Source organism: Rhineura floridana, chromosome 9 (assembly GCF_030035675.1).
Source record: "Rhineura floridana isolate rRhiFlo1 chromosome 9, rRhiFlo1.hap2, whole genome shotgun sequence".
Taxonomy (NCBI): Eukaryota; Metazoa; Chordata; class Lepidosauria; order Squamata; family Rhineuridae; genus Rhineura; species Rhineura floridana.
This window is the reverse complement of record NC_084488.1, coordinates 67,017,375-67,034,979: the sequence shown is the minus strand read 5'-3', so window position 1 is coordinate 67,034,979 and position 17,605 is coordinate 67,017,375. Positions and strand designations below refer to the sequence as shown.

The window sequence follows — 17,605 nt, the reverse complement described above, 5'->3', positions numbered from 1 at the left end:
CTCAGTGGTGGCCCCCGAATTGTGGAACAGTCTCCCCGAGGAGGTGCGCATGGCGCCGACATTGTTGTCCTTTCGGCGCCAGGTTAAGACCTTCCTCTTTGCTATGGCGTTTTAATATGTAACTTGTTTTAGTTTTAAATTTTGTTGTAATTGTTTCTGATTCCTTGTTTTTACATATGTTTATGCTGTATTTATTATGAGATTTTGAGATGTTTTTGTATTTTTATATTTTGTTGTACACCGCCCAGAGAGCTAATGCTAGTCGGGCGGTATAAAAATCTAATAAAATAAATAAATAAATAAGCAGTAAGTCACTGCATGGGGAGGAGGATATGTGAGTCATGTGCTGTGAACATAAAGCTCCAAAACATGAGGGCCCAAAAAGACAAGACACAGGCTATGACTAAAGTGCATACATGTATAAGTGTTCCATGCTCAACTTGTTACATTTAAATCCACTTGGCATCTGTGCTGGCCAATTTACTCAGGGCATTAGCATGTCAGTGGCACGTATGGGCTACACGCATGGTAAATAAATTTAAGTGTGATGCAAGTGTCTGTAAAACGCTTACAGTTGTAAGAACTCTACCCATAGCCTTTCTCTCACCTATTTCAGCCCTGAATATGGTGCTGTCACATGGAAACCTGTCCTTTTAACAAGAGATGCAAGGCAATAAGGTGCCCATTGCATAGTACATTTGGTGTGCATACATGCATATGCAATAACTTTCCAGCCACCACTGTGCAGCAAAGTCAGATAACTCAGATCAAAATCTGAGACTCTGTGTCCAATCAAATCCCTGCCTATCATCTTCTTTACTGAGCCAACACAACAACATTGATGGGCACCACTGTCTTAAGGTTGCTGGCTGAGGTAAAGGCTTGAGCTATTAGAATCTTGAGTACATTCAGACAGAGACGGGAGCAAGGACAGGTACTCTGCTCATGAGACAATCTCCCCCTTATTCAAATTCATATTTTCAAAAAGGGCATCTGCTCATGTATACGGCGAGATTATTTCTCTCTTTTTAAGCCCTGACTCAAAGCCTTCTTCTAACCTCTGGTTATACATTACCTTTGTCCTATATCCCATTTTCTTTCTTTTTTCTTCTTATCGGCTCAACTTTTTCTTCTTTCTTGTCTCTTACTATATCTGGCTCCTGGTTCTGTTCGCCAACTGCCTCGGGGGGGGGAGTTTCCCTCTAGGGGGGAAGGAAGAGCAGATTGGTAGGTTAGGAGGCAATCTCAAATGTTAGCTGTTCCTAATTTTTAATAAGACCCATTACAATCTTAGTTACACTGTTAAGGGCAGAATCTCCTTCGGGGGGCGGGAGGTACATGTTATGAGCAAAGGAGAGGGAGGATGAGGAAAAGAACGGTACCCTCCCTCAAGAGAACCAGCAGCGCGCGACGGGAAGGTTACTTACGCTTATAGCGACGACACCAACAGCGGCTTCTCCTTAGCCACGCCCCCTACTCTCCGTCGATCCCCTCCTCCCCGTTGGCTTCGGAGACACCCCGTCGCTAAGCGATGGCGTCACGTACACAAGGCCGCCTCTGTACGCACTTCCGGCGCTCCATCTTGTCTATGGCGGCAGTGTATAGCTCATCATAGGCTCATCTCTATGGTGAGCGGCGCTGGCTCCTCCTTTTAGGGCGGCGGCCATTTTGGCCGGGTGGCAGCTGGAGCACGTTGTCTCCGTGTCCAGCTGTGAGCCACGGGACCCTGGGAGGCTCCCTTTCACAGCTCTCCCCTTTCCTCCATCCTGGACGGAAGGCCCCTCCCTTCACATTTCTGGTAAGTAAAAGCTGGTGGGCAGCGATGCGCGGGACCGTCTCCTCCGTCTGTATTCACCTGGAGCTGGTTTGACGCCTATAGATAAGGTTGTTTGGGCCGCGGCCTCCCAGCTCGCAGGGGAGTACTTCGTTTACAAGTCCTCTGTCCCTCCCACCTAGCAAGCAGGTAGAACAGTCTCCGGCTTGTGGGGATTCTGCATGTGCGCCGCTTCATCCCGCACTCCTTCCCCATCCCTAGGGGTTGTTGAACCCCTTGGCTCTTCCCGTCCCTCGTTCATGAATTCAGCTCTTTATAGAGACGGCTTTCTGAAAAGGTAAAATGCTTTTTAGGGGGTTGGCCACTCTGAGAACAGGATACTGGGATAGATGGGCTATTGGCCTGATCCAGCAGACTGTTATGTTCATGGTCAGAAAGGCTAAAGCAGTGAATATGGGTTGGTTAACCATCAGAGGTGTTAGGATTACGTTTTTTACTTCTGTTTCAGTCACTTAAGTAAGCTTACTGTAAAACAAGGCACCCCATTGTTTGCTGGATTCATTTTTTTGTTAATGGCCCTCAGTGCATGCATACATAAAGAGAGAGATTTTCAGGTAACAGGGCAAGCTCCAGTCTCTTAGCTTCTCATTTTCCCAAGTTGTAATACTGGTATCAGTAAAATAGTGTCTTTAAAAAGCAATTGATATTGGTAAACCATGTTTGTGGTGATTGCTGTTGAAGTATAAAACAGTTTTGCTGCTATCTAAAGCTGCCATATAACGAACGTGCATCATCTTTTTCCCTCCTGCAATCGATAATCGCTTCTTGGCTTTGGAAAAGATGGCCCCTCTGTTGTTTTAAGTTTTCCATGTGGGTTTCATGATGGTGTCCAATGTTCTTTCTGTGTACCTATGGGGGTGCTGGAATTGCCTCTTAAACATGAAAGTAGTTAATTTGTACCAGAGCTTGGAAGATTACTTTTAAAAAGTAATAAATTACAATTACATGGCCCAAAAATAGTAATTACTGTTACAGTTACAGCTGCTCTGAAAGTGCCTGATTACTTTACTTTTTCTCAAAAGTAATCACTACAATTACATTTCAGTTACTTTTTTAAACAAATGCCTACAAGGTGCTGGCCTTGGCTGTTGCACATCTAAGTAGCCTAAAACATTAAAAATAAACACACACCTACAGAGATAGTAGAATAATTCTTTTTATCCATAAGATAGCAATGGTGGTCTCTCTCTGGTAAGGGAAGCAGAGGCCACTACTCAGATCTTTGCAAGTCAAACCAAGTGCAACCCCCCCTCACTTAGCCAGCAAGCATAATCTCTCTCACTTAAGAAGACTTCCCCTGCTCCCCCCCAAGTAATGCTAGAAACATTACAATTACTCCACAAAAGTAATAAAATTACTCCTAGTTCTATTACAATCAAAATGTAAAGGAATTACCCACTCGTTCCTCAAAAAAGTAATGAATTACAAGTAATTGGGCTAATTACTTACAGGCTCTGGTCTGTACCAAAAACAAGAGTCTTATGGCACCTTAAAGGCTTTAAAAAATATCCTCACTCATAATTTTGTTCAGGCAATTTTGAAGGGCCTGGAAGTCGGAAAGCACTGAGAATTCGTGACGACGACGACAACAGGAAAGTGGTCTCATGGAAAAAGGCTGTGTAGAAGTAGAAATCCCAGCTGAGGTACAAAAAAGGGTATATCTGTCCACTGGAGAGAGCTTGGCATACAGTCAGAGCTTTGCTTCCTATTCTTGTGTCAGCAATTCTCTTCCAGAAAGACAAGCTTCTTCTTAAAGAGCTTGTTATTGTAGCAAAGCTGTGGCAGCATTCATCACTCCCTCTTGCACGTGCTAGTTCAGAAGTTCCCAAACTGTGTTCATAGACCACCAGCGGTCCACAACCTTCATGCAGGTAGTCTGCGGCATGTCCACATTAAACATTCATATTGATTTTTATTTGTATTTTAATGCTGCTTTTATTTCTTATATTGTATCTATTGTATTAGCTTGAATTCTATGGAATGAAAGTTGCATTGCAATACAAGAAATAAAAGAAGTGATAAAAATACAATTAAAAATTATATTTCTGGAGTATGCTTCTGAATACCAGTTGCTGGAAACAGCAGGAGGGGAGACTGCTCTTGCACTCAGGTCCTGTGTGCGGGCTTTCCATGGGCATCTGGTTGGCCACAATGAGAACAGGATGCTAGACTAGATGGGCCATTGGCCTGATCCAACAAGCTCTTCTTATATTCACATAGCATCTAGCGTAGTGCATTACAATTGGTACAATAGGCAGAAGAATCATGAAGTGATCTACCAAGACCCTGAACAGTTTTCAAATGGTCATGGGGAAAAGGTTTGGGAACCACTGTATTAGTCCCTTCTCTGTATCCTTGTCCTCATGAGGAAGGCAAAAATCTTTAAATTAAAAAAAATGGGGTGGGGGTGGACTCTGGAAGGCTACAAAGGCAAACGTCGCCTTACCACATATGTGCCCACTTGACCACTTCAATTTGTGGAACTGGCACTGTTACAGGTGCCACATAATACTCATTTCACACTTATAAGAAATCGTTCTTTTAGAGTGGCAGGACCCACACTTTGGAATTCCCTGCCTGTTGACATCAGGCAGGTGTCTTCACTGTATTAGTTTTGGCATCTGCTTAAAACATTTCTGTTTAGACAAACCTATCCAGGCATGTAAATTTTGATGTGTTTTGATCTGTTTTTAGTTTTTTTTTGTTAATGCCAGTAATGGCAGTAAACGATCTCTATGTATGGATGTGAAAGTTGGACAGTGAAAAAAGTGGATAAGAGAAAAATCAACTCATTTGAAATTTGGTGTTGGAGGAGAGCTTTGCGTATACCATGAACCAAGAAAAAGACAAATAATTGGGTGTTAGAACAAATTAACCAGAACTATCACTAGAAGCTAAATGATGAAACTGAGGTTATCATACTTTGGACACATAATGAGAAGACACGATTCACTAGAAAAGACAATAATGCTGGGAAAAACAGAAGGGAGTAGAAAAAAAGGAAGGCCAAACATGAGATGGATTGATTCCATAGAGGAAGCCACGGACCTAAACTTACAAGATCTGAGCAGGGTGGTTCATGACAGATGCTCTTGGAGGTGGCTGATTCATAGGGTCGCCATAAGTCATAATCGACTTCAAGGCACGTAACAACTGTTGCCTGTCAAGTGCTTAACGACCTCACTATTTTTCAGTTCCAGGCAGACAAGTTCATCACTGCTCTGATGGCTGCCATATGTGGCCTGGTGAACTGTGGTTGTAGTTTTTGCTGTAGGGGAGAAATATGCTGTCCCATGGGAATTGCATCCCCTACTTTCCTTTCTCTCTGTCTTTCCAATCTTCCATCTTATTGTTTCATTACTTAGTCACGTGTTACCTTTGTGATATGTCCTGATGTCATGTCTGATATGTTAGGTCCTTGGTTATGTAAATACTTTAGTCGAGAGCTTAATCAAAAAGATCTTGGTAAGTATTCATATTGTATTGCTGTAGTGTGCATACCTGTTTAAGGAAAGATGCATTCCTTTATCTGGATAGTACTGTACTTCAGTATTAGCATGTCAATTCCTGGTTGGGTTGAAATTCTAAAGCATTTTAAGAAAAAGGTTTCACTAGAAAATGTGTATTCTGTTTAACTCATTTTTGTAATGCCTGATTTTCAGGACAGTACACTTACACCTGAAGATCACAGTCAAATAATTGATACTAGAAGCACACTAGCATTTTGTGTACCTTAATTTTTGTAGCATTCACTTCAGGAATTGTGGTAAGGTAGGAAATATAGTTGTCAGAGATAATGAGGTTTTGCAAGAGGCAAAAGCATGATGTGATGATGTTCTTGAAGGCAGTATACTCTTAATTTTTCTGTTCTTATGCCATTTCAGTTCCTCCTTTACCAATATTGCATAAATTAGATTATACCTGAAATGGAATTTATCAATCCACAGTAATGAGGCTGTTTTTGTGGCTATTCTGAATTATGCTAGCTATCCAGAACATGTGGATTGGCCCGTTTTATAGAAATGCTTCCTGCATTTTGGATAGCGTGTAATAGTTACTGATGGAGTCGTCCATATACTTGTTTCCACAAGACAGGTTACAGGGGGATAATGCCAATGATTAGCCTTTCACAGTATCAAAATGTCCACCATTTACCACACTGAAGTTTTAAAGTGGAGAATGAAATTACTGTGGTGTATATACACAAGTGTGTGGGGATAAACAATTCAAGAGATTTCTAAATATTTCTTTGGAGATACTTTTTAGAATTTGTCACTTCAAATATAGAAGCAATTACACATTGTGCTGTTTATACCATCACCTATGCTGCTACTTTTTTGCTTTAATTTCTTGTCACTGTGTTGAATACAATGTACTGCCTAAAATTCTAACTCTCATACAAAATACAAGAATTAAAAAATGGCTAGACAGGTCCTGTCTTTAAAATAGGCATAAGAAAGGGTGCCTGGTTTTTCTCTTTCATTGCATTTCTTTGTCGATTTCCCTATAAAAAACTGCTATTTCTGTCAATGTTTGTTTTGGACCAGTCTGTGACTCTTGATCAACAGAAATGCTCCCTATTGTGACATACAGATTAGTGAAATTTCCACCTTGCCTATCGTTATTAACTGACTAAATGATGGAAAGTCTAGTAAAAGACACAAGCTTTTCCATACCAACCAAACTTTCTCTTTCAGAGGGACGGGGGAGAACTAGTGTGTGTGAGGGGGGGAGGAATACTGCTTTAGTGGACATATAAAACAAATATGAACCACCAAGAGAAGAGCAGCTGAGAGTTGTTTTTAAACTTGTAATGATCAAGTCTTACGATTGTAGTATTGCTGATGGAGGAGTCAAAAGGATAGATACACGTTCTGCTAAGTCCTGTTCTGAAGCTTGTGTCCTCAAAATGAAGGACATTTAGAGATTTATAAAACTGCTCTAGACCAGAGATGAGAGCCTGTGGTGAGAGTAACTGTCCTGTTTGCTCACCATTGCTCCTGCTGGCTGGAGCAGATGTGAGATGGAGGGCAACTGATTCCCACATTCTAGGCTTTGTCCGCAATGATCAGTTGTAGAAATGAGGTAAAAACCCATGCCCGAGTTTACTTACATATCATTATCTAGTGTATTGCAGTCCTGTGTTTCCTTGCTTTTTATTAACATTTTTCTTTTCTGTTTCTATCTAGAACGTGAATTGTCCACTTCCATTGTTTTGGGATCTTTAGTTTGTGTATCTACGTAATTGTAAGTTCTTCACTATGGCTGATAAGCTAACAAGAATTGCTATTGTGAACCATGACAAGTGTAAGCCAAAGAAATGCCGCCAGGAGTGCAAAAAGAGCTGCCCTGTTGTTCGAATGGGTAAGGATTACTTATATAAAACTGGATTGTAAAGCTACAGACGGCAAAATATTTCGGTTATGGCTTCCTAGACTACAAAGACACTGGGTACTTAAAAACATGAATGTGCTATCTTCCTTGGGTCTTAATTTTTGAATCAGTTGTGTATGAAAGTGTTCTCACAAGGATAGGAAAAATTTAGGACAATCAAAATGAAGAAAACTGCATCACATGCTTAGAATTCAAATTCAGGACTATTTGAGATCTCAGTCATAAATTGATGCTACTGCATGGTTTCTAAACCACATTCCATACTAAATGCTAATCTTCTAAAACTCTTTTTCACCAGGGAAACTGTGCATAGAAGTAACATCACAGTGCAAAATAGCATGGATTTCTGAAACATTGTGCATTGGTTGTGGTATTTGCATTAAGGTAAAAAATTACGTCTAATAATTGAAATTTGTTTGAAACTTATATTGCATTTGGACTGTTTAAACTTGGGTGATCTCATTCTCTCCCCATCTCAGTACATTATGAGATTCTAGGGCTTGTGTGCTTCATCTCTGCCCCTCCCCTGCTCCCAGACATTATTTGTATGTTGGAAGTCGCCTTGATATACTTCTATAAATAAATAAGCATGGCCAATGACCTTCTCCTTGTCTCATCTTGCATGTACGGATGTAGCCTCTGAAAAGCCCACTGTGGCCTGGTTCGCACATCATATTAAGCCAAAGCTTAAAAAGGTTTAAAGAAAACAAGCAGCATGCTGGTACATACTGCTGAAATCACGGGTCTCCCTCCCTCCCCCCCTCCCCCCGGCTGCATGGCTGGAAAATAGGCCATAGTCTAGATTGTCTTGTCATTGGAACCTGGGCTCATGGTTTTTTCTCTCCAAATAAAACCACAAGAGGAAGCCAAAGTTTGTTTCGGACTTACTGCTTGTGATTTGTATGGGGGAAAATAAGCCCAGGTTTGGATGACAAACCAGACCATGACTGGCAGTGCAGTTAAGAATGGGACAGGCCAGCAAATATGAGTGACAAACATATACTTCTTTTTTTTGTAGCATAAAACCTATTTAATTTGTGTTTCAGAAATGTCCTTTTGGAGCCTTGTCCATTGTTAACTTACCTAGCAACCTGGAGAAAGAAACAACACACAGATATTGTGCCAATGCCTTCAAACTTCACAGGTATCTCTTTCCTACGATCCCTGGAAAATTATTAATATAAATTAAATATAATGTGAAACAACTTGGATGTTCGTGGGAGCGAAAGTGTTTTCTTCATCTTTCTCTGCAATACAGACTAAGGCTGCAATCCAGTACTTTTCTAGTCAGAACCTGGATGACCAGGGTTTGCATCCCCACACAGCCATGAAGCTCACTGGATGACCTTGGGCCAGTCACTGCCTCTCAGCCTCGGAGGAAGGCAATAGTAAACCACCTCTGAATACTGCTTAACATGAAAACTCTATTCATAGGGTCACCATAAGTCAGAATCGACTTGAAGGCAGTCCATTTTTCCATTTACATGTGTATTGGATTGCAGCCTAAAAGTAGTCACCTTCAGTACTCATTGCTTTCTTGGAACAGAAGTGTTTAAAGAAGGGTTTGTCTTCATTCAGAACTTCTATAACTGACAAATATGGATTGAGTTTATGGGGATTGCTGCAGCCCTTTGTGGACATGGGTGATTGTTCTTATATTGTATTAACTCTGTGTGAGTCTTAGGAAAACAATATGAGAAGAATTTGGTGCGGTCATGTATAAACCAGTCTTTAGGTTACTGGTTTTCAAACCATGGGTCAGCAGAATTGTATTGCTCCATTTGAACCTTTCTTCTGGACTACTGCAAGGAATTCAGATTCCTGTTGAAGGACAGAAAGCTGTTTTCTTCTTGCAAAATGAAATGGGGCTCTGTATATAGGCAAGAAGGCCTGTCTTACACTGTCATTGCACAGGTTGCATTGGGATGTTGAAGCTCAATTAATTAATTAATTAATTAGATTTATATACCGCCCCATAGCCAAAGCTTTCTGGGCAGTTCACAATATAAACATCCAATATACAATTAAAATATATATTAAACAACTTAAAAATAAAATAATTATACCAGAAACCTAAACATAATTAAACACATAAGCAGCTACAAAACTCAACACTAAAATATTAAATATTTAAAAAGTATGAAATTGGTTGAAATATTAAGATGTTAATATTAAAATATTAAATATTAAAATGCCTGGGAGAAGAGGAAGGTTTTTACCTGGCGCTGAAAAGATAACAATGTTGGCGCCAGGCGTACCTCGTCAGGGAGAGAATTCCATAATTCGGGAGCCACCACTGAGAAAGCCCGTTTTCTCGTTGTCACCTTCTCATTGTCTTAAGGACACCTGTCTGCCCAGCAATATAAGGTTTGATAGAGTGAGCTCTAGATTTAGAAGAAAAAAGCCATTCTGTCCAAGCAAGAAGTATGAGTGAGTGTTGTTTTTCTGTGTGTGCACTCTCATGCCTTTTTTGGAACATAGGGTAAAGGGGTGCAAATCATTTCTTTCCATTGTAATTCATTTCCTTAGTAAATAGATCCTGTTAGTACTTGAATTGCTGTACAAAGACAGACTATAATTTTATACGTCAGAGGAAATTGAGAGAGAACACTTTAGATAGCATTAATTATTTATTGTACTGAACTGTTTTCTTCTTTTTATAATATATATATCCTTATTTCTGGTGGAAATGAATAAAAGGGATGCATGTGTTGGGTTCAAGAGGTGGGAGAGTACTGAATAAACATTAGTTTTCTTGCTTTAGATAGGGCTGTGTCTATTTATTGTTGTGTAAAATATTGTATTACTTTATGAAGGTTGCCTATTCCACGTCCAGGAGAAGTATTGGGGTTGGTTGGAACCAATGGTATTGGAAAGTCAACTGCCTTGAAGATCTTAGCAGGAAAACAGAAGCCAAACCTTGGGAAATATGACGTAAGTATTACAGTTATGTACCAAGTATAGTGACCTAACATTCTTTGAAACTGCATTTTGGAATTCTTGTGGAAATGAATGAAAGCTAGTAGAGCTTACTAGCCTGGCAGTGATACTTGGCATCTGATAAGAAAAATCCATATAATCATTAGGAAATAGCAGAAGTTCAGAAAAATGTATGCTGAGATGTACGACTTGTACTTCATGTGAGGATTTTAGCCATCACTTTCTGCTAGGCCAAGGAGTTGTGAGTGGGAGAAGGAGGATGTTGAGGGAGTGCATATGGCAGCAACAATGACCATTTTTACTGTAAGTACATTTGCACTCTATTTCCACTGACCTTTTTTGCATTATTACCCTTTTCTCAGAATCAGTTCTCTGTTTGGAACCTAGAAACAAAGGGTGCTGCTTTAAACCAAGTCACACCATCGGTCCATCTAACTCATTACAGTATTGTTGATACAAACTGGCAGCAGCTCTCAAGGGTTTCAGGCAGGAATTCTTTCCCAGCCCTTCCTGGGGATTGAACTCAAGACCTTTTGTATGCAAAGTATGTGCTCTACTGCTACAGGACCTCCCTATTCCATTCCACCTTTTCCAGCTATGAATTCGCTTGGATACACAGCCCACATAAACACTTTGTGTGCAGCTTTTTGTCTTGTGTAGTATTTTGTGGAAATTAATTGTATATGAAAAATTGTATCCCAAAGCTGCAGTTAGAAGGACAATCCTTGCATAACTAGAAACTTCATTTTTACACCTCCATTAAAAGTTTTAAAACTTAGATTTCTGTGAAGAAATGCATAAGTAAGCATTAGGTTAAGACTTCTCACTTCTGAGTACTTAACCTGACTGATGTTCATGTTATGTTTTTCTACAAAATGTTAATTGCCAGCAGGAAGATGCAGTGACTTTTGCTTGCTGTATTCTCTACAAGTTCTATGGACTAAATTTAGTCCTGCATGATTTGCTTCAAATAGGCTTCTAAAAAAATCACCTAGTAACTTCTTATGCAAAAGGTGAGTGGAAATACTGAAGCTTCCTGTAAGCCACTGCTGTTTTATCAAGCATATAACGGTCATACAGTAAAACATCACTATAGCATGACTAGCTGAACCACAAATTCAGATATACCGCGGTATGACGATGTCCCCCAAATGCTGTTTACAGAATGCATCTTTCATTATAATGCAGAAGCCCTATAACACAGGCGCTGTTTGTCTCCCACCCGTGTTGTAGCGAGGTTCTCCTGTATTTCTGAGTCACAGTAAACCATAGTTAACGATTTACTATGAATGTAGAGATTGCTTCTGTTTTATTCCTCTCCTAACATGAGTGGGAGCAAACAAAAACCCACAATCCCTAGCTTACACTTGATTGGGGATTGTGGTTTGTTCTGCTCCAAACCAACCATGATCTGAAAATGGAGAACAAACCTTGGTGTCACATCATGGTTTGTTTGGAATGAAATCATGATCTCTGGTTCAGACCTAACACTGTCAGGGATTATGGTTTGCTACTCATGCTAGAGGAGAAGGAGGGAGGCACCTGTGCATTCAATATAAGCAATTGACTATGGTGTACTGCGACATGTAGCCCACTGCTCCTTTATGAGCACTTCAAACACGTTCTCAAAATTACATTTGATGTGTTCTTGTCCTGAAGAATGTTTTTGTGCCTCTCATCTGTTTGTTTACAATATATAGGACCCTCCTGATTGGCAAGAAATCCTGACTTACTTTCGAGGATCTGAGTTGCAGAACTACTTCACAAAGATCCTAGAAGATGACCTCAAAGCCATAATTAAACCCCAATACGTGGACCAGATCCCTAAAGCTGCTAAAGTAAGTAAAATTGTTGGCTAAGACTGCAGTCCTAACCCTGGTTATGTGGGAGTAAGCTCCCCTGAATGCAGTAGGAGTTGCTACTGAGTAGACATGGTTAGCATTGTGCTGTAAAGAGAGATGTTGGAAGGTGAGGGAGGAAACGGGCAAGTTTTTCAACCATGCATGAAAGATACAAGGCAGAGTTCTCAGTTAAGATCAGGCTTCAATTTTAGTATAGTACCTCATATTGTGGCTTAAATAAAGGCCTGATTGTTACCTTATTGTGACAGGGAACAGTGGGCTCTATATTGGACAGGAAGGATGAAACTGGCACACAGACTATTGTATGTCAGCAGCTTGGTGAGTGATGTTTTTACGTAAATTTTTAAATACAATGAACCTTAATTCTATTTCTTGTTTTTTAAAATGAACATGTTTTTAAAACATTTTAATAACATATTGCTTTGTGCAAAGTGATGGTAAATGTTAGCTGCTAATTAAATATTTTAGGCATTATCTTTTTCAATATATAAAAAACGTGTATTTTGCCCTTCTGTCCCAGTAGTGGGACTTCAAGGCAGCAGACAATGGGTGATAAACACTGGTAGTCCTACTCAGAGTAGACCCATTCAATTTAATAGACATGACTAATTTAGGTTTATTAATTTCATGGGTCTGCTCTGAGTAGGACTTAGTTGACTACAATTCTAAATTGGTTACTCTGTAGAGCCATTCACATCATTTAGGCTTAGTCATCTTTAATTTTTTCATTGATTTTGATCTGGATCCACCTCAGCCATAATAAAATCAATTAAACAATATAAAAGAAATCCAACAGCAAAATGGAGGCCAAAACTGAAAGCTGCAACTCATACAAAGACTCATTGAAAAATCCATGTTTCTATCTTTTTATAGAAGGTGTTGGGGGCGGAGGAGATGGACATGAGTTCCCAGGGCAAGGTGTTCAAGAGCCTAGGTGCCAACATTGAGAAGGCCCTCTCTCAAGTACCTACCCACACCACCTCTGTTGGTTATAGAGCAAAGCCTTTTTTTTTTTTTTTTTTTTACAATAATTTTTATTCAAATTTTCATAAAACATACAAAACAAAATCATAAAACATTCAAAGACAAAAAACAAAACAAAACAAAAATGATTAAACAAAAAAATAAAATGTTGACTTCCCATTTGTCGCAGATCAAATCAGTTATAGGTCTACAATATATAACAATCCTGTCTCTTAAATTATATTATAAGATCACTTTCCTCCAGTAGTTATCTTAATTAATCATCAAATCTCATAAACATTACTTTATTCTTTCCACAAAAAGTCAAAGAGAGGTTTCAATTCTTTAAGAAATATATCTATCAATTTTTCTCCAAATAAACATGTCGATTAATCCATCTCGTTAATAATAATAATAATCTTATTGTCATAACCATAGTCCAAATAAACATATCGATTAATCCATCTCATCAAAATCTGTTAGGTCCAATAATTTCAATAGCCATTATTCCATTATCCCTATTAATTCCATCTTCCATCTTCAATAGTCCTGTTAAGTCCAGTAATTTCAGTGTCCAATCTTCCATTATCAGTATTCCATAATAATCTTGCTGTCATAGCCATAGTCATATAATAAGAGTCTGATGGGAATTTCCTCTCTCCCAAATATTTTCTTGCCATCAATTCTAAATAAGTTGCTGAAATATTGTTGTAAAGTCATATCTCTGTTCTTCTTTTTTACAAAATGCACTGGTTCATCTCTTGAGAGTTTTTCCATTGTCACATGGCTGCTGTTAGTTCCATAGATTTTCTCTATATCAAGCTCCATCACGTCATTCCAGTCCAGAAGATTATCCAAGCCATTGATAACTTTATCTCTAATATCTTCATTAATTTCTTCAGAGATAACGTTAAATTCCAAACAGTAGATTTTATTTCTAATATCCATAAACTCCAGAACTTTTTCCAATTCCACATTTGTTCCAATCTCCAGGGCTTGTATCTTCCCTTTATTTTTTCTTTTCTCATCTCTGATCTCATTCTCCTCTCTCACAGGATCCCCTATTTCTTTAAGCTCCTGCGTCATTTTGCTCAGTTCAATTTTCAGCTCCTTACTGCCCTGTCGCAGGGTTTGTTTCGTTATCTCAATCTCATCCATTATTTTCTGAAACATAATTACTTCCAGATTCTCAGCCACTTTCTTGATTGCCATTTTTTAAAACCACGAAAACAAAACAAAACAAAAATAAAGAAGAACCACTTCTTATTTCAGCAACAATTGGGTTAATATTCCAGGCTTGATGATCACAGTATAAACAGAGCAGCCTGCCTTATCTCTCTATGTTCAAGAATACAAAACAAATTTAGTTCCCAGCATCAAAACAATTAGCGGCGTCGTGAAGAAGCAGATTCGTCAAAATAAAATAGACCAAAAAGAGAATAGTCCCAGACAATATAATGTTCCTCGGAATAGAAATCCCTCTTCTGTGTATATCTTTAGAATGCACTTCCAGGACAGCTTTTTGCAATAGAGACGGAGATAAGCTGTTAATTTCGTGAATAACAGAGAAGAGTTATAGCTCACCCAGAAGCTCTTTAAAGCTGATTAAATTGACAAATCTCTTTTTGCTGCAACAATTTAAACCAAGTAAAAAAAATAATAGAAAGAAGGGTGCTTGCCTGTTAGTCTGTTTTCTCTTTGAAGAAAAGATAAACGTATCGCATTAAACAGATAGAGCTTGTTCGGAAGTCCGTCCGGCATTGCTGGCTGGACCTTTTCTCATAAATTAATGAAATCCAGCAAAAACAGGCTTTTGAGGTTGATCTCTACGTTTCTCCCTGCCCGGGAGAAATTTCATCAGTCAAAAAAAAAAATGTTCTGACTGATTTATATCTGAATAAGCTTCTTTTGAGGCGGGAGCCCGTCTCAAAAGCAGGCACAAGCGAAGTCACCCTTCCCGGAAGTCCAGAGCAAAGCCTTTCTTGATGACCATACCATACACATAGGCTTTATTTGGAAGGAGGTACTTACATACCCAAGTTCCAAACCATTTAGGGCTTCAATGTATTCATACCTCCACTTTTAAATGGTCACAGGAGCCAATAAGGATAGTAAAAAAAATCAGTGTTGCATAATAAGCCTTGATTTCTGTCAGTAGCCTAGCACTGTTTTAAAATAATCTGATATGGATGTGACAAAAGCATGTATAATTATGCCATTAAAAAGATAAGGATGTGGCTGGGGAAGCCTCTGGGCAAAACCTATCCCTGAACATAGCTGTCACCAGTTGATCAAAAAGCAAAGCTAGGTCCAGAATTCCTAAAGTGTATACCAGTCCATAAGTGGAAGGGCTAACTCACCCAGAACAAGCTGAACTCTTATTTCTGGACTAGCAATTCTACTCTTCAGCAGACTTCTGTTTTATCTTGTTTAAGTTTCAGGTTTATTAACCCAGATCCAATCCTTTAACCGATCCAAGGAAACCATTCAGGGTTTCAACAGCCTCTCCAGACTAGACTTGGATCAAAAGGAGAGAGAACAGATTATCATCCAAATTTTGGTGACACCAAATCCCCAGATGACTTCCTCCCAGTAATTTCATGTAGATGTTCAACATCATGGGGGATATAATGGAACCCTGTGGACTAAAGGCCACAGGGAAGAGTGGTACTCACTTATCACTGCTTTCTGGAACCTACCATCCAGGAATGAACAAAAACATCTTCCAAGACCCATTCCAGTATGGTTGTCCAGAAGGATGCTACTGCTGAAGCCATAGTTGTATCAGCCAGCCCTTTCAATTCATTTCCAGTAGGCACCTCTTCTTTTTGCGACTTGTATATGTTGTGGAATGGGCACTCTGGATCCAACCCAGGTCATGTGCAGAGTTTCTTCCTTATGGAAGGGAATGATGACATTCTTGCATACAGGGGAAACTAGTATGCATAAGGAACTTCAGTTTCAAGGAACTGACCTCTTGTAGAAACTGATATTTTTAAGTGTAGCTACTTCATGGTTAGCACAGTTTGTGTATGTACTTGATTGTGAGAAAAATATCTTTGCAGATTTATCTCATCTCAGAGAAAGAAATGTTGAAGATCTGTCGGGAGGAGAACTTCAGAGATTTGCCTGTGCTGTTGTTTGCATTCAAAAAGCTGACATGTATGTAACTATTTTTTTTAATTAGAGACTTCAGTAACTCTGCTATTGTTGGAATATTTTACCTATGGCTGGATCCTAGATGTTATGCTGCCCTAGGTGTTCTTCATCCTGTCTTCCCCCTGCCCCCCACCTTATTTGTTAAGGATGTTGCTGGTGATTGTAGTTAACTTGTATGTGTAATTCTCACCCACTTTGCCATGCAGGCCAGGCATTTCTAAAGTTCAAAACGAATTAGACCTTCATTTTATCATTTCTACAATTAACTATAATAGTGGATGAAATCCGGTGTTATGCAAGTGAACTTCTGCTTATGCAGAGAGACTCTGTCCTTTCCTCTGTGTAGCCCCTCCAAGCCTGCTCTGGAGGGTCACCCAGTCCTCCAGAGCAGATCTTGGGGGCTTGCAGTGGCCACAGAGGAGGGGAAATCCTGTTGTATGAGAAGTCCATTCACCTCATGCACAGACATGGTTAATAATAATAATAATAATAATACATTTTATTTGTTGGTCGCCTATCTGTCCAGGTTAATGGACACTCTAGGCGACTTACAATAATAGAGAGCAGTACATAATACAAAATAAAATACAAGCAAACACAATCATAATCAATTTAAAACCAAGGAATACAACCAAGTGATGTTAAGGCTAGAGGCTTTCTGTTGGCAAAAGTCATTTCCATTTCTGATACAACTGATTCTTTTGTGCTAAGTTTTGACAGGAGAATGTTCAAAATGTATAATTCACCATGCCATAAACTTGTGAGTAATCCAGGGTGCCGTATGAGTGAGGACTATTCTATTCTCCAAACAATGATGTAGGGGCTGAAACGGTCACTTCACATGGGTGTTCACTTTCTAGCAAATTGGCCCCAGCTAGGAGGAATTGCTACTGTGTTACAGAGGGCACATGCTTAGACAGTGTAAAAAAAGCAGAGCTAAAGAATGAATGGGCTTCACAGAATGCTTCTCAAGAAGAAAACTGACAATGATGTTTTGTCATTCAGCAACACACATGACAGCTATAGTAATACAGTAAAATTGTATAAAAAGCTGTGTGGATTTTCCATGCGTAACATTAATAAGATATTTTTCACAACTTTGGGGGGAAATTCTTTGAGCGAAACCAGGCTCAAAATTTGGTACAGCCACTGGGTCTGTCCCTTGGGCTATCCCAATGGACCATTACTGCTCTACATAATGTTATGGCAGAAAAAGAAGGTTGCGAATGTCAGAGCATACTTGAAAAGGAGGAAATGGTGCTGTTAATGTTTTAAGAATTATTGTTATTACTAGAAGTCAGGCACGCAACAGAGTAGTGTATCCTCTCCCCTTAACGGGAGTGCTGAAATTCAGGATTCCAGCCAATCATGTCCTCTGGGATAAAAGAAGATGTCTAAAGGGCTCAAACAAGCCAATTCATCATTCCTCTCTACATATATGCACACACATCCA

At 39.4% G+C, this 17,605-nt stretch overlaps 2 protein-coding genes across 5 annotated transcripts in view; one reads left to right on the top strand and one right to left on the bottom strand.

Moving 5' to 3' along the window:
- Window positions 1-1,551, bottom strand: part of ANAPC10 (anaphase promoting complex subunit 10) — a 52,854-nt gene extending 51,303 nt beyond the window's left edge. The window contains exons 1-2 of one of the 2 annotated variants that reach the window (XM_061584800.1): window positions 1,428-1,551; window positions 1,076-1,202 (exon numbers count right to left, since the gene is read on the bottom strand). The gene's annotated coding sequence lies outside the window, so the exon portion shown is untranslated. Of the gene's footprint in view, window positions 1-1,075; window positions 1,203-1,298; window positions 1,394-1,427 lie in introns of those variants that run through there. The other variant, XM_061584801.1, reaches the window with a different exon arrangement.
- A 59-nt stretch (window positions 1,552-1,610) lies between these two features.
- ABCE1 (ATP binding cassette subfamily E member 1) overlaps window positions 1,611-17,605 on the top strand; it is a 30,425-nt gene continuing 14,430 nt past the window's right edge. The window contains exons 1-9 of one of the 3 annotated variants that reach the window (XM_061584798.1): window positions 1,611-1,798; window positions 3,366-3,477; window positions 7,024-7,198; window positions 7,527-7,612; window positions 8,275-8,372; window positions 10,045-10,162; window positions 11,869-12,006; window positions 12,279-12,348; window positions 16,059-16,155. In XM_061584798.1, coding sequence (XP_061440782.1) covers window positions 7,096-7,198; window positions 7,527-7,612; window positions 8,275-8,372; window positions 10,045-10,162; window positions 11,869-12,006; window positions 12,279-12,348; window positions 16,059-16,155 — 710 coding nt within the window. In that variant the 5' untranslated portion in view covers window positions 1,611-1,798; window positions 3,366-3,477; window positions 7,024-7,095. Of the gene's footprint in view, window positions 1,799-1,868; window positions 2,112-3,365; window positions 3,478-7,023; window positions 7,199-7,526; window positions 7,613-8,274; window positions 8,373-10,044; window positions 10,163-11,868; window positions 12,007-12,278; window positions 12,349-16,058; window positions 16,156-17,605 lie in introns of those variants that run through there. The other 2 variants (XM_061584797.1, XM_061584799.1) reach the window with 2 other exon arrangements.